The sequence below is a fragment of the Salmo salar genome, chromosome ssa09, assembly GCF_905237065.1.
Source record: "Salmo salar chromosome ssa09, Ssal_v3.1, whole genome shotgun sequence".
Taxonomy (NCBI): Eukaryota; Metazoa; Chordata; class Actinopteri; order Salmoniformes; family Salmonidae; genus Salmo; species Salmo salar.
Window position 1 is genome coordinate 8,803,365 of NC_059450.1, and position 16,187 is coordinate 8,819,551.

The 16,187-nt window shown below is 40.1% G+C and overlaps 1 protein-coding gene across 5 annotated transcripts; it reads right to left on the reverse strand.

Moving 5' to 3' along the window:
• Nucleotides 1-964: 964 nt before the first annotated feature.
• Nucleotides 965-16,060, reverse strand: LOC106610675 (heterogeneous nuclear ribonucleoprotein R). Of its 5 annotated transcripts, none has more exons than XM_014210132.2 (13): nucleotides 14,597-14,843; nucleotides 12,968-13,125; nucleotides 12,249-12,367; nucleotides 12,036-12,143; nucleotides 11,827-11,940; nucleotides 11,377-11,556; nucleotides 11,028-11,163; nucleotides 8,832-9,037; nucleotides 8,507-8,656; nucleotides 8,275-8,396; nucleotides 5,269-5,813; nucleotides 3,297-3,373; nucleotides 965-1,461 (listed from the first exon to the last, which is right to left on the reverse strand). In XM_014210132.2, exons 1-12 carry the CDS (start codon nucleotides 14,713-14,715, stop codon nucleotides 3,342-3,344), a joined length of 1,989 nt encoding a protein of 662 aa, XP_014065607.2. In that variant the 5' UTR covers nucleotides 14,716-14,843; the 3' UTR covers nucleotides 965-1,461; nucleotides 3,297-3,341. The 5 variants fall into 5 exon arrangements, with proteins under 5 accessions (XP_014065607.2, XP_014065608.2, XP_014065605.1 ...); XM_014210133.2 differs by having other exon boundaries at nucleotides 968-1,298; XM_014210130.2 differs by lacking the exons at nucleotides 965-1,461; nucleotides 3,297-3,373; nucleotides 14,597-14,843 and adding an exon at nucleotides 15,892-16,060 and having other exon boundaries at nucleotides 3,781-5,813.
• Between the last annotated feature and the right edge of the window lie 127 nt (nucleotides 16,061-16,187).

Consider the following 16,187-nt stretch of genomic DNA (forward strand, 5'->3'; position numbering starts at 1 on the left):
ATGTAAATGTGATTTCAGTAAAAAAAATATAAAAAAATAGCAAACAATTCTAAAAACCTGTTTTTGCTTTGTCATTATGAGGTATTGTGTGTAAATTGATGAGGGGGAAAAACGATTTAATACATTTAAGAATAAGGCTGTAATGTAACAAAATGTGGAAAAAGGGAAGGGGTCTGAATACTTTCCGAATGCACTGTAAATTAAACAGTGTAATGTTTGGATTCAGTCTTGTGTCAGGTGAACAGTTTTGTCCTCAACTTGGGCCTTATAACGTTCATTTGACATTTGCTGTACTTTTGCTGCATTTGTTGATAACGAAATCTTAAATAGTCTGGATGCATTACTAACATAAGAATATTCCTGGAAAATGTGGGTTAGGTGCAACATAAGGGTTTGAATGAGAGGACTAACTGGTGTTCAGTTTTTTTTTAGCTCTCCTAGCTGTGCTGTTGAGGAACTAGGCCAAGCACACTTGTAGTTGTTTCGTTTGGAAGACAACCGTGCAGCCCCGCCACCACACAATTACTGTTGTTGTTTACGCAATCCAAAAACAGCCCATTATAAATTGCAATCCAGGTCAGGTGGGCTTGTTAAATGCTTGTTTTATTGCCAACAGGACTAGCTAAGTTATAAAATATGATCTTACAGTGTTGGGCTTCCACAAAGCAATTCAGAGAAACAGATTGTAATTTTGGTGCACATAGAAAGGAGTCATGAGGTGCATTCAGGTGGGATTTTCTTCACAATAGACAAACATAGGCTCCATCTGTTCAGAACAACCCAGAGTATGACACCATGTCATCTTGTTGACACTGTATATGACATGAGTTTTATGATATGGAAGTGCACATTTGGACTCACAGGTATTTGGCTTGCTTGTATGACATCAAAGCAGTATTTATTATAATCCTCAATGTCTCATCTTTCAAAATACATTGTTGAGTCCTCTTAATTTACAGCATTTCCCTCACTCAGACAACAAAAAAATGACAAAAGTTGCCCAATCAGCGGGAGGGATGGGGGCAACTTCTTGTCACACGCAGTGCTCAAGTTCAGAACGGCTGTCAGTCAAAACCCACACAGCGCTGTGAAGCGCAGAGCCTGAGCTCTGACGTCATGTATAGCACATTACTGTACAGCTACTGCGTTCCAATTTAAGCGCTTATCAGTGCCCAAACCTGCCATTTTCAACCCGTATATGTGTAAAGGGTTAATTAAGGGATACTTTTCTCTCTTACCTCACCCAGAAACTGACTTCTGCTTTCAGGATCTTAATCCCCACAGGAATTTGGTGAAACCTGAATAATGGGAAGAGTAAGAAAAACAGTGAAAGAGAACGGTTTAGGAAGAAAACGTCCTAAACTTACCCCCATAGTCCTCACAGCTTCCTCTGACTGCGAGCCCCACCTAGCAAGTCCACATCGTGACAAGACTGGGTCGGGGCCACCTCTGACACGCACCCTGATAGATAAGCCAGGTGACAAAAGCAAGGAGTTAAAATATGATACGGAAGTACTTACATCACTCTTTCTGGAAGTCATCTGAAATTAATCAGATTCTTTTGTTGATTCCTTTCCTGTTTTTTTTTAACCACAGGTTAGAGATTCAAAACCGTTTTGGTCGTGAATTTGTTGTTGGGTGTAGTGCTTTGGGTGTAGTGCTTTGGCACTGTTTGGTTGTTGAATCATTTGTAGCATGGTAATAATCAATTGTATTTAGCTTCTGGTTCAGTGGTGATTTGGTTCTAATTGCAAAATCTCATTGCAAACTGAGTATAAAACACATTTTCTGTATATGTTGTTAACCAACCTTTTTCAATTGATTTCAAGCAAATTAGTGTCTTGATAAAGATGAGCAAAAAAATACTGTATAAAATGTATAATACTATACTCAAAAAATGTGGGAAAATATATTATTTCCATGATGAAGGATACCAAAGATCTAGAAGGATTCTGTATGGATGATTGTATTCGTATAAAAATATATATATACTTTCCCAATTTTTTTGCATTCATTGTAGTATTTGAATTATTTTATAGTAATTTTTGCTCATCTTTATCAAGGGTGTCAATATTTAGGACCGCACTGTATAAAACATTTCCTTTTCGTACAAAGCAAATTAATAATGAAAAAAATATATTGTATTATCATATGTCTCTCTAGTAAAAGTCGACCATCAACTGTACTAAGAGAAAAAAACTCACACCAGATGCCATTGTATCAAAAATACTAACACATCAAATATCACTAACCTCCAGTAAAATGATAAACACTTGACAAGCAGTCCTATTGTAAACAAAATGTATTTTTCCTATAATACAATAGTAGCAAGCTAACGGCTATATTCTGTCCATCTAATAGTCTGTCAGAAGACATATCTGATCAGCAAAGAAATGTCTGAGGGTATAAACAAATGACTGAAGGGGTTGTTGGTTCAACTCCAAGGCATAGAATTTCTGTGCCCTTGAACATATTAGGTTTGGCAAATTTGAAATTGATGTATCTCTGAATACACCCTAGATAGGGTGCCAGAGTAGAGACAATGATCAGTGATCATGAAGTCCATCTGTACTTCCAAAGATCCATTATGAGGCAACAGGATCCAATCAGTCTGTACAAACAGATTAGCCAATCGTGTGGTCCTTCCATGAGATGTTCAGCAGACATAATATTCCAATTGCATTAGTCCTCAAGATTCAAAATGGTGAGCAGAAAAACATTTATCACAATCTTCAGAGGATCACTGGTTTTCCAAATTTAGACATGAGCATTTGGGACATGTGGCCATGATAGGTCTATAAAACAGGATTGTCCTGAGTGCAGGCTAGTCTTTTTCGTCTGCCCTCTTATAATTGTTATTCAGGATGGCAGTGAACTTTTGACTTTGAACAACAGGTGACACCTAGTATAATATGCATCATCTGTACCCATCTTTGGTCTCTGGCAAGGTCGTCTAATATCTGTTTAAGGCAGTGCTAGTTTTGGGAAGCTTTGTGACTGAAGTCCTTATAAGAGGAAAGTGCTATTCTCCATGTTTTACTCAGTAAACACACCATGGCATTATCTTTGTTCACACGTATGAGTCTAAGTATTAAGCAGAAACTCCTATTCATGTTACAAGAATTTGTTTTACTAGAAAATTAATGTAGTCATTTTTAACATAAATTAAAATCAGACACTAGCTGATGTAATCAAACTGGTGTATTATTTTACTGAGCAAAACAAGTGATGTGGGCTGAGGCCCCTCAGCAGAGGGGTAGCGCCAGTTTAGCAGTGAAGAGGTAAACCAGGCTCACCCTTCTTTGGGGAAGAACACAGCAGAGAATAGATGTGTTCCACACTCACTCAACCGCTGCCGTTCTCGCGTCTTCACCTGGGGTAATTCGGAATAAAAGGAGAAACTTAAACAAACAAAACACAAAATAAAACTTAAGTTGTAATAAAATGGGAGAGTAACTAAATTAAAAATATAAAAAAATGTAAGAAAAAGATGCTGTACTATTTATATTGCCAGGTAATGGAGGGACCAGGAAAGAGCACATTAGCGTGAACTGCCAGGTGTTTGGTGTAAATGCGTTGGTCACTCAACTTACACTTTTTGGTGTAAAGATGCCCAAAACAGAATAGTAAAACATCAGTGAAATAACTACTTGATCTCAATAGAAGTAGTTGTTTTGTGTCTTTCATTAAAAAAAATCTCACATTCAAGGCCAAACATGGAGATAAAAATTGGTCTGATCAAAATATTCCACGACTGAATTTGAAATAGCTGATAATTCATTGAAGTATGGTTGAGTTTTATTGAAAGGTAACAATAACATTTTTATAAATACAAACACAACAAAGAACAAATTGTCTTGGCGATTAAGGTTTTGCCAGACCCATTATCTAAAAGGGGAAATTTGAGAGAAAATAGTTGAAGTTGTAGTAACACATTTAGAAAAACAGTTTGTCTACTTCTACAAATGCTAAACATACAACTTTAACGCAACTGTTACGGTACATGAAAAAGTGAAATTTTCCTTTTTTACCCACCTCTGCAACAGCTCTCACTTTAAAGCCTTGTACAAGCAATGTCCTATGTCTACCTATCAGAAATCTGGGAGGAAAATGTCCAATAAGGAGGGGGGGTCTGGGAAGGGGTTGGTGGCCAGTCACTGAATGGTTCTCATGATTGCAAATGCTTTCTCAAATTTTTTTAATTTTTTTTTTTAAATGATTGTCCACTTTTTCCAATAAAGGCCAGCTTAAAAAAATATACAAATTATAATTTACTTTTAAAAATAATAAAATCTTGCTTTTTAAGCCCAAAATGTCCCAAGTAGCCACAAGAAAAGCAAAAATGGATTAGAACAAATTAAGCAAGGTTATGTACTCTTTTGCGCCATATTGGTACTGTAGTGAAACCAATCTATATTTCAAAAAGGGTCATGTTAAGCCAATTTACGCATGCATTTTTTGTTTCTATTTCCTTAGAATGTGAAGGTTGATATATACACACAGTAGAGCTGGGACGATAAACTGAAAATTATCGACACCGTCCACTTATCGTGGACATTTTGCTGCTATCGTTGATTACGACATATAACCTATATAGTTTAAAATTAAATAAGTTTGCTAATATGGGTTACTGTTAACGGGAAAATTGATAGGTATAACATTCAAAGTAGTAGTAGCAGTTTTAAGGGTAATATCAAAACATATGTGGTGCACATTAAAGGCCCAGTGCAGTCTATAAACGTGATTTGGCTGTGTTTCACAAATATTTCCATACTATGAAGTTGGAATAATACAGGGAAAATTATGATAATGCCATTTTAGTGTAAGAGCTGTTTGAAAAGTAAAACGTTTTGGCCTGCCTGTAAATTGGTTAATAGACCAATAAAAAGTTTTAAATCTCTCTGCCAATAACAGTCACTCCCGTACAGTCCTAGCAAAATTCTTGCTTGAAAATTGCTTTGTTAAGAAGCTATTTTTGTTTCTTTTTGACCATTTTAATTGAAAACAATCACAGTATAGTACTTAATTGTTACCCAGAAATGATTTGATATTGAGATAAAAACGGCTGCATTGAACCTTTAAAGTTAAACATATCGTTCAATTTAGTTATCGTGATAATTCGGTCAATTTATCGTGATATGGATTTTTGTCCATATCGCCCAGCTCTAACATACAGGCAATCAAAAGTTCATTTTTTTATCTACTTCCATTGTTGCCCATAAGAATCTTGGTAAAACTCCTGGTTGTCATTATCGTAACCATAGTTACCAGAATAGTCGCCACCTTGTTGCAGGGGTTGCTGGGCAATGGGTTGGGAGCCCCAGTTCTGGTTGTTGGTCTGCCGGCGCTTGGAGTCCGGTTGGTTGTAACCGTCAGCCTTCCTCTTCCCGCCCACGTTGCCCCCGCGGTTCCCCCTGGCCCCTCTGATGCCGCGGCCCCTCTGCAGCTGGGCCGGGCCTCCCCGGCCCCCACGGCTCCCCCTCGGTACGCCCATAGGAGCCCCCCTTTGGACGTAGCCACCTCTGCCACGAGGGGCTGGTGGTCCTCGGCCTCTGGAAGGGGGGGGGGCACCTCGATTCACCCTGCCCCTTCCTCTCGGAGCGTAGACATCATCGTAACCACCGTAGTAAGGGTCGTCGTAGCCACCTCTGTAGTCATGGTAGTCGTAACCACCACTGTAGTAATCATCATAGTAGTCCTCATAACCGTAGTAGTCCGGTGGGTATGAATATCCACCTCTCCCGCCTCTCCCCCTGCCTCGCATGGGAGGTGGCATGCGTAGAGCAGGATAGTAGTAGTAGTAATCATCATACCTGTGACAACAAAGCAAGAGAGGCAACATGACAGGTTTTTTTTGTGCAGACAGGAACATTAGGAAAACTTTCCTAATATAGAGTTGCACCCCCTTTTCCCCTCAGAACAGCCTCAATTCGTCAGGGCATGGACTCTACAAGGTGTTGAAAGCATTTCACAGGGATGCTGGCCCATGTTGACTCCAATGCTTCCCACAGTTGTGTCAAGTTGGCTTGGGTGGTCGACCATTCTTGATACACACGGGAAACTGTTGCGCGTGAAAACCCTAGCAGCATTGCAGTTCTTGACATACTCAAACCGGTACGCATCGCACCTACTACCATACCCCGTTCAAAGTCTCTTAAATATTTTGCCTTGCCCATTCACCCTCTGAAATGGCACACATACACAATCCATGTCTCAACTGTCTCAAGGCTTAAAAATCCTTCTTTAACTTGTCTCCTCCCATTCGTCTACACTGTTGATTTAACAGGTGACATCAATAAGGGATCATAGCTTTCACATAGAGTTACCTGGTCAGTCTATGTCATGGAAAGACATGGTGTTCCTAATGTTTCGTACACTCAAGTTTGAATACTTCAGAAAATATTCATACCCCTTGACTTTGTCCACATTTTGATGTTACAGCATGAATTTAAAATCGATTAATTTGAGATTTTTTGCCACTGCTCTACACACAATACCCCATAATGTCAAAGTGGAATTATTAAAAATGAATAAATAATGAAATGTCTTGAGTCAATAAGTGTTCAACCCCTTTGTTATTGTAAGCCTAAAAAAGTTAAGGAGTAAAATGTTGCTTCACAAGTCACATAATAAGTTGCATGGAATGGACTCACACTGTGTGCAATAATAGTGTTTAACATGAGTTTTGAATGACTTCCTCATCTCTGTACCCCACACATACAATTATCTGAAAGGTCCCTCAGTCAATCAGTTAATTTCATACAAAGATTCAACCACAAAGCCCAGGGAGGTTTTCCAATGCCTCGCAAAGAAGGGATCCTATTGGTAGATGGGTAAAAAATCAAAAGCAGACATTGAATATCTCTTTGAGCATGGTGAAGTTATTCATTACAATTTGAATGGTGTATCAATACACCCAGACACCACAAAGATACAGGCGTCCTCCCTAACTCAGTTGCTGAAGAGTAAGGAAACCACTCAGGGATTTCACAATGAGGCCAGTGGTGACTTTACAACAGTTGCAGAGTTTAATGGCTGTGATAGGAGAAAACTAAGGATGGATCAACAACATTGTAGTTACTCCACAATACTAACCTAATTGACAGAGCGGAAAGAAGGAAGCTTGTACAGAATACAAATATTCCAAAATATGCATCCTGTTTGCAACAAGGCACTAAAGTAATACTGCACAAAATGGGTCAATTCACTTTTTGTCCTCAATGCAAAGCATTATGATTGGGTCAAACCTAATACAATACATTACGGAGTACCAATCTCCATACTTTCAAGCATAGTGGTGGATGCATTATGTTATGGGTGTGTCATAGTGGCTGAGTTACAGTTTCATAAATGGTTTGAAGTCAGATACAAATCTGATTCCAGCCCATGTGACTTGTGTCTGAACGGTCAAATCTGATTTATTTGCCCCCAAGTGGCTTTTAGACTGTTATTTGGCATATATTTTTGCTTGCTAGCTACTCTGTTGACAGTTTGCTATGAACATGAGGTAGCTAACTAGCTTGTTAATTGTTTACAAACAAATTTGTGCATGCGCTAGAAAGCTAAACAGCTATCTAGCTATCTAGTTGAATGCTGTGGCTAGCCAAAAAGACTTGCTTGGATCATGTTATCCTTTGAGGCTTTAAAAGTGTTCTTACCCTATGATTTTGAACATTCAAAGCAACTGGGAAACATTCATGGAAGGCATTGTTGTCACCTTAGCTTGCTACATAACTTGTGAGTGATAGGAAGCACAAGCACCACCACCAATAAGCCTACACCACTGCACACACACCCGTCATTACTACGAAATCTAGCGTAGCCTTGTCAGCAAATGACTGAACACGCACAAATCCGATTTGGTCATTTGCTGTTTGGACAGTCAGTAATCCGAAACGGATTTGAAAAACAAAACTGATTTGAGCATTAAGGCCTGCAGTGTGAACAGAGCTTTAGGGACTTACCCAGAAAGAAAGACTCACAGCTGTAATCTCTGCCAAAGGTGCTTTTACAAAGTATTGACTCAGGGGTATTTCTGTATTTCATTTTCAATAAAAACAGGTTTTCACTCTGCCATTATGGGGTATTATGTGTAGATGGGTGAGGAATTTTTTTTTTTATCCATTGTGAATTCAGGCTGTAACACAACAAAATGTGTAATAAGTGTGAATACTTTCTGAAGGCACTGTAGAACACAAAAACAGTTCATAAGACGGTTACACCAGCCACTCCAAGCAGACTGGGTGTTGCTAGGTGTGGTCGAACACTACTCACCCTGTTGTCCTGGTTGGCTGTCTCTGGGCCTGCCGCTCTTTCCTCTTCTTGTCCGGAGGCTTTGCCAGAACAATCTCTATCTCCTCACCTTCCAATTCTTTGCAGTTCATTTCTTGCATTGCCTAAACAGTGGTGGGTTTCCCCAAGTTAATTTCCCAGAGATTCTCTATAAGCACAAGGCAAACACACAGCATGCATACTCAAAGGAGGCGTAGAAGACGCCTGTACTCACCTTCACGGCAGCATCTCTGTCCTCAAAGTGCACAAAGGCATAATCTTTCAGTTTCTTGACCCGTTCCAACTTCCCAAACTGGGAGAAGGTTTTCTCCAGGAGTTCCTCTGTGACTGGTGTGGCCAGGTTCCTCACAAACAGCACTTTTACCTGGTGCAAGACCAAAAGAGAGCCTTTAGAAGTGGTTCTCTGACATAGGATGACCATTTTATTTCTAAATGAAAGATATCTGCATATTTTCTCTACACGCTAGTATCTGTGATTTATCATCGCTTTGCTGTGTTCAGACACTAGACCCCAGAGGTGCAGGTCTTTAAGATCTCACCTTTGCCATAATCTCTGGATCCGGTTCGTCTACTGGGTCTGCCCACTCAACAGTAACAGGGTTCCCCCACACCTTCACCTTGCCGCTCATGAGGCGGCGACGGGCCTGGGCTGCAGACTTGTGGTCCTCGTATTCCAAGAAACAGAAGCCACGATTTTTCTTTTTGTCATCTGGCTGGTGGTAGAGTATCACCTCCATGAGGCCCTCTGGTGGAAGCAAACAGAAGTGCACGGTCAAAAAATTCCTCGAAAAGCTTCCTTCACACTGATTGTATAATATGATTGACTAGGATATGTCATCACTGGGTGGTTGTCAAGTGTCTCCGGTAAGTTTCATGATTAATGAAATCATCTAGGATGAATATCAGAACACACGGCGCTGTACCAAACGGTACAGTACGGCGGCAGATAGCCTAGCAGTTAATTAAGAGCGTTGAAACAGTAACCAAAAGGTTGCTGGATCAAATCCCCAAGCTAAATAAAGTATATGTCAATGTGCCCTTGAGCAAGGCACTTAACCCTAATTGATCAAGGGTAAGCACCCACTTAATTATAATTGTGTATTATTCCAATATAAAAGACAGAGAAAGAATGGCAGGTCTTCATGTCCAGGTGGGGTACCCAGGTATTAAAGCATGAAGAAAATATGTAGGACCGAATCACTGATCTTCTCAGATAGCTTAATAACTTGTTGAAAATCTCCATCTCCATACAGTCAAGTATTCATACCACTTGACTTACTTCACATTTTCTTGTTACAGCCTGAATTCAAAATTGATTACATTTTTTTTTTCTCATCCATCTACACACAATACCCCATAATGAAAATGTATTGAAAATTAAATAACAGAAATATCTCATTTACATAAGTATTCACACCCCTTAGTCAATACTTTATAGAAGCACCTTTGGCAACGATTACAGCTGTGAGTTTTTCCGGGTAAGTCTCTAAGAGCTTTGCACACCTGGATTGTGCAATACTTGCACATTATTATTTTAAAATTCTTTAAGCTCTGTCAAATTGGTTGTAACTCGGCCACTCAGGAACCTTCACTGTCTTGGTAAGCAAGTCCAGTGTAGATTTGATGTTTTAGGTTATTGTCCTGCTGAAAGGTGAATTAATCTCCCAGTGTCTGGTGGAAAGTAGATTGAACCAGGTTTTCCTCTAGGATTTTGCCTGTGCCTAGATCCATTCTGTTTTGTTTTTATCCTGAAACCGATTACAAGTATAGTATACCCATTACATGATGCAGCCACCATTATGCTTGAAAATGTGGAGAGTGGTACTCAGTAATGTGTTGGATTTGCTGCAAACATACCACTTTTTTCAGTATTACTTTAGTGCCTTGTTGCAAACAGGATGCATGTTTTGGAATATTTGTATTCTGTACAGGCTTCCTTTTCACTCTGCCAATTAGGTTAGGATTGTGGAGTAACTACAATGTTGTTGAACCATCAGTTGTCTATCACAGCCATTAAACTCTGCAACTGTTTTAAAGTCACCATTGGCCTCATGGTGAAATCCCTGAGTGGTTTCCTTACTCTTCAGCAACTGAGTTAGGGAGGACGCCTGTATCGTTGTAGTGACTGGGTGTATTGATACACCATCCAAAGTGTAATGAATAACTTCACCATGCTCAAAGGGATATTCAATGTCTGCTTTTGAATTTTTACCCATCTACCAAAAGGATCCCTTCTTGGCGAGGCATTGGAAAACCTCCCTGGTCTTTGTCGTTGAATCTTTGTATGAAATTCCCTGATTGACTGAGGGACCTTACAGACAATTGTATGTGTGGGGTACAGAGATGAGGAAGTCATTCAAAAATCATGTTAAACACTATTACTGCACATAGAGTGAGTCCATGCAAATTATGTGACTTGTTAAGTACATATTTTTCTCCTGAACTTATTTAGGCTTGCCGTACAATACTTATTGACTCAAGCCATTTCAGCTTTTCATTAATGTGTAAAAATGTTGACATTATGGGGTAATGTGTGTAGGCCAGTGACTAAAATCTCAATTTAATCCATTTTAAATTCAGCTGCAAGACAACAAAATGTGGAAAAAGTAATGGGGTGTGATTACTTGCTGAAGGCAATTTCCTTTGACTTGTCAGCCGATATTCCAAATATAAATCATTATTTAGATTTAAGGGGAACAAAAAAGATAGAAAAATGGTACTAATCTTTCTCTAACCTGTGACTTTGCTGAAATCTTCCAATATGCTTTCTCTTGTCTTGTTCTTTGGAATTGACCCAACAAACAGACGATTGTTTGCGACAGAGATGCAGACACCCAGGTATTTACCTGACCGGATTTCATAATTATCACACTAAAACAAAAAGATCAACAAAAAGTGTTCTCAAAATGTAGCAAAATGTAGCCCCACACAGGTAAGTCATGCACATTTACACTTCCCAGATAACTCTGGTATGAAGAGACAAAGTGATCCACCTGTGTACAAGGTGCAAGGATAGCAAAGCAAATACTGTTAATTGCCAAGTCATGCTTTTTATGTCTGGTGATTTAAAAGGGGAAATCTTACAAGCTTGACGGCCTCTAGGGCAGCATCTTTATTGCAGAAGGTGATGAAGGCATATCCTCTGTTCTGACCCGAGAGAAGGGGGTCCATCATCAGACGCAGGTCCCAAATGGGCCCGGCTTTCTCAAACAGAGGGACCAGCTCATCCTCATACAGGTCCCTGGGGATCTTGCCGACAAATACCTGCATTGATAAGATAAAAATGTCAAATTATAGACATACTGTGTAACTTTGATTGTATGTGACTTGGATAAGATGATGCTCCCTAGAAATCTAAGAGGTTTGTTTGTGAAAAGGCATATTAGATGTTTAACAGTCTTTCACCGGCATTCATTTCCATTAGGTTACAAAGATTTTTTTTTACAACAGCCAATAATTGAGAGGGCATCTCCCTAACAGCCAATACATGAGATGGCTATGTCTTTCACAACCAGTAAAGGTTGTGCTTCTTGCCTCTGTTCCGATACCAGGCTGGGCCCTTGAGTACACCTCGTCAGGTGGAGGCCCCCCATACTTCCTCTGTCCTGTGGTGACATCCAAAGTGTAACCTGTTCTTTCCAGAAGAGCCTAGACAGCATCAACAACACATACATTCATTCAGAGACCCACATGACATATTTCCATCACTGTTAAAACAGTGTTAAAATAAACAATTTGTCCACCTTTATCTTAGTCTCATCAGGTCCCTTTGTGGATTCTTGAACTTTACTTCCTTGCTTTTCTCGCTGTCTGTATGTCTTCATCACGCCACAGAGAAACGCACTTTTGTTCTGAGAGAGAGAGCACCAATAGATTTTAAGTGTAAATCACAATTATTTTTTTTTAGCTTCTTTGTGTAACTACTTTTGAGGGACAGTGTGGACAAGACCGCTCACCTGCACATGTGACAGGTCACTCTCCTTGAACTGCAGTAACACTGACAGGGCTCCCTCCTCATTGAACTCCCTGAGGGCGTCAATGGCTCTCTCATCCAGGTCAGTGTAAGCCACCAGTCCTGGAATGCACAGACAACACACACACACTGGGTGGCAGGTAGCCTAGTGCTGGGCCAGGAACCGATAGGTCATTGGTTCGAATCACCGAGATGGTGAAAAAACTGCCGATGTGCCCTTGAGCAAAGCACCCTAATTGCTCCAGAGTCTCCATTAATAATGGCTGATACCTTTGGAGAGTGAGGTCACAGCCAGGTGTCTCAGGGTGTGGGATATGCAAAAAACAAAAGCCTAACCCACACATACAACACACACTTGTACATGTGTGAAATAGGACAAATGTAAAAACCCACCTAATAATGTATTATTATACACACAGACAGAGAGAAATTCTACTTAGAGGGTCACATTTGATAAGAGTCATATATTCCTCGTGAGAGCCACTGAAACATGATGACGCTCAGCGAAGAGGGCTCTGCATGTCACCATTCCACAGCTATGCACATGCTGACCCCTTTACTCAAAGTGACTTAAATCATATGACCACTGACCAAGGTGGAATCCTTTGGTTGATACAGTGTTCTTGAGCTTGCAGAAATATACATTATGAGGTCTTTGAAATGCCATCAAGTAGTACTGTGAACAACCCCCCTTGCACTTACCAGTCTGAAATATCTTATCCAGGCTCTCTGCCACTTTCTGTGGAAGGCCTGCGTCTATAAGGGTCTGGTAGAACTCTGTGTGTGTTACAGTTATGTCCATGGGCTCCTCATCCTCTTTAACCAGAGCTGAAGTGCCATTCACCTTAGCTGCCATTCTCCTAAGGGCCAAATGATGGGAATCAAGAGATCAGTGCATCATGGCTGTGACTAGAAACCACATGAAGGAGTATACATGCTGCACATTAATTCACAAACAATATGCAAGACATAATACTATACTAGCTACTCTACAAACAGTCTAATAGTATTTTCTGCCCAATTATGGATATGAACATGTTAGATAAAGGGTCAAATGCAACTGTTCTGAAATAAAGTAGGCCTCACTAACAATTATTTGCCATTGCCACCTGACCTAGCTAATGTTACTGTCGTACAATAGCCCAATAAACCTCCAGCAGAGAAAGAATGATCAGACCTAAGTCGACAGAAATTCTGTGGATGCATATTTGAAATGGGAAAAATAGGAAGTTGAACTTGGTAAATTAGCTATCTACACTGCAAACAAAGCAGGAGTTAAGTGCCAGTTGCTAGCTTTCCATTCAATTGATGACAGATTTTCATGTGAATATTATAAAATATGCATTTTAAAAAATGCACGTCTCCACCAAATGGACTTGTTGTGGATAAAAATCAGCACGTGATGAAGTAGTGCACACAAAATATACTTTTTAGCTTAAGTTTTCATGCATCGAATAAAAATCTAAAGTTAAATGTGTTTCCATTGCATTGTTAACTCTACAGATAGTTGTCTCAAAAACTTGCGTTAAATAGCAAATGTGCCAACTCTGGTCTTGGCACCTGCGCTCTAGCCAACAGCTTGCAGTTACAGTGCGAGTAGACTGTGCGGGTTGTCTAGTCTACGTAATGAGATTGTTATGGATAAGAGCGAGAATATTTTTATTTGTCAAACATCGATCATCATGTTACCAGAATAAGACCCTAAATATTTATTGGAAAGCAGCATCAACCTCATTACCGTGCACTTTCACCACCGTGTGAAGCTCATAACTTATTTCATCTGAAGCCAAATATACTACATGGTTTCCAGAGTCGTAGTGGAATGACTACACCACACATCATCGCGTGACTCCAAATTCACTTTGATATGATGGTTATTATATCAATATTTGCACATAAAGGCGTTTCCAGCATAATTATTTTTTCTGACAAAAAAAGATCCCACCACCATGTCGAACGAACAAATTTTCTGTTCGCGTTTATAAAATTACACCGGAACTTCCTGTTTCTGTCACAGCTATTATTGCTTTTTTTAATAAACCTGAATGGAAAGATTGTGTGTCCAATATGCAGGAAGTTAGGGGTAGTTTTGTGAGCCAATGCTAACTAGCGTTAGCGCAATGACTAAATGTCTTGGAGTATCTAGTTAGCAACTTCCTTCAAATTGCACGCAGACATAGAAATGGTATCCACAAATTAATCTGACTCTGGGAAAGTAGATAAAGGGCAGTATTGCCAAAATCCCTAAGTACCCCTTTAACATTACCCACCTAGCTAATGTTAGCCACAACAAAAACATTTTTTATAGCATGACCAAAGGTATGTGGACACCTGCTCGTCGAACATCTCATGGGTATTAATATGGAGTTTATCCCCCCTTTGCTGCTATAACAGCCTCCACTCTTCTGGGAAGGCTTTCCACTAGATGTTGGAACAGTTCTTGCTTCCATTCAGCCACAACAGCATTAGTGAGATCGAGCACTGGTGTTGGGCGTTTAAGCCTAACTCGCAGTCAGCGTTGCAATTCATCCCAAAGGCGTTCGATGGGGTTGAGGTCATGGCTCTGTGCAGGCCAGTCAAGTCCACACCGATCGACAAACCATTTCAGTATGGACCTCGCTTTGTACACTGTCATGCTGAAACAGCAAAGGACCTTAAACTGTTGCCACAAAGTTGGAAGCACAGAATCGTCTAGAATGTCCTTTCACTGGAAATACGGGGCCTAGCCTGAACCATGAAGTTTCCACTTCACAATAACAGAACTTCCAGTTTACCAGGGCAGAAATTTGACGAACTGACTTGTTGGAAAGTACCACTTTGAAAGTCATTGAGTTCTTCAGTAAGAACATTATGGCAGTGTTTTCCTACGGCGATTGCATGGCTGTGTGCTCGATTTTATACACCTGTCAGCAACGGGTGTGGCTGAAATAGCCGAATCCAGTCCTTTGAAGGGGTGTCCACATACACTATACACAAAAGCATCATAGGAATCGTAATTCGTAACATGCGAAATGGATTATGGGACCTCCACAAATTAACATATCACACGAAACGTAACAATTGGAGCGTCCCGTATTTACTTTTAGTCTACCCGAGTCCAGGTTGGGCTACTTTTTCACGAGCTATACTGAAACGCATTTTAATGTATGAAATGCTATTACAGTAACGTCCCAGTTAGTTTAAAAGTTAGGGAAGTAGCTAGCTCCTAGTCGTTCGCAATATATTTAGCATGTGAGCGACATGGCTATTACTCGCTGGACTGCCCGACGCATGTCTATGTTATATCTGGGAGTGGGACGCGGGTTTGTCTCGAGTCATGTTTTGGTTCGTACTGTATACAACTTAAGGCGACCGAAGCAACTGAGAATTGAATTGACAATCTTAAAATACCGGTCCTTTGCTATCAGAGAAGATTTATAAAATATTTAAAAAATGCACGACTAATATGCTACCTGATTGCGTTTTACCCCATTATTGTTTACCTCCTATCCAACGGGCCTATAGCTGTCTAGCTAGCTAGTAGTACAGCTATAGTGTTGCTAGCAAGCGTTAGTTGCTTCAGTATCGCAATTTCAGACCATTTGGCCAATCCTTTCCACAACACTAGAAAAACAGGAAGCACTTACCGATCCACAAAGCCTAATATAAGGGAAAGTTCAAATTGTCACAATATACCAAATGGAAAGTGTTCCTAAGTGGGGTTCTTGTTTGTTTTGATTTGCACACTGGCGAATTGACAGCTAGGGCAATTTACGCGGCCTCCGCTCCCAACCGCGCGCACGTATTTGATACACGGGGTTTCCGACAGCACCACACAGGGCCATCGTGTTGAATAGAATTGACGCCATAGAAAGATTAACAATCGATTGTTGCGCTAAATGTCATACACAAAATTAGTCAGTCTTCTTGAAAAATGTACAAT

Excerpts from the sequence above, each read along its gene's own strand:
- LOC106610675 (XM_014210132.2), bottom strand. The coding sequence starts at position 14,715 with ATGGAAGCAAGAACTGTTCCAACATCTAGTGGAAAGCCTTCCCAGAAG. Across the intron at positions 8,657-8,831 it reads ATCCAGAGATTATGGCAAAG|GTAAAAGTGCTGTTTGTGAG; the intron begins GTGAGATCTTAA and ends GTCTTGCACCAG. Across the intron at positions 5,814-8,274 it reads CAGCCAACCAGGACAACAGG|GTATGATGATTACTACTACT; the intron begins GTGAGTAGTGTT and ends TTGTTGTCACAG.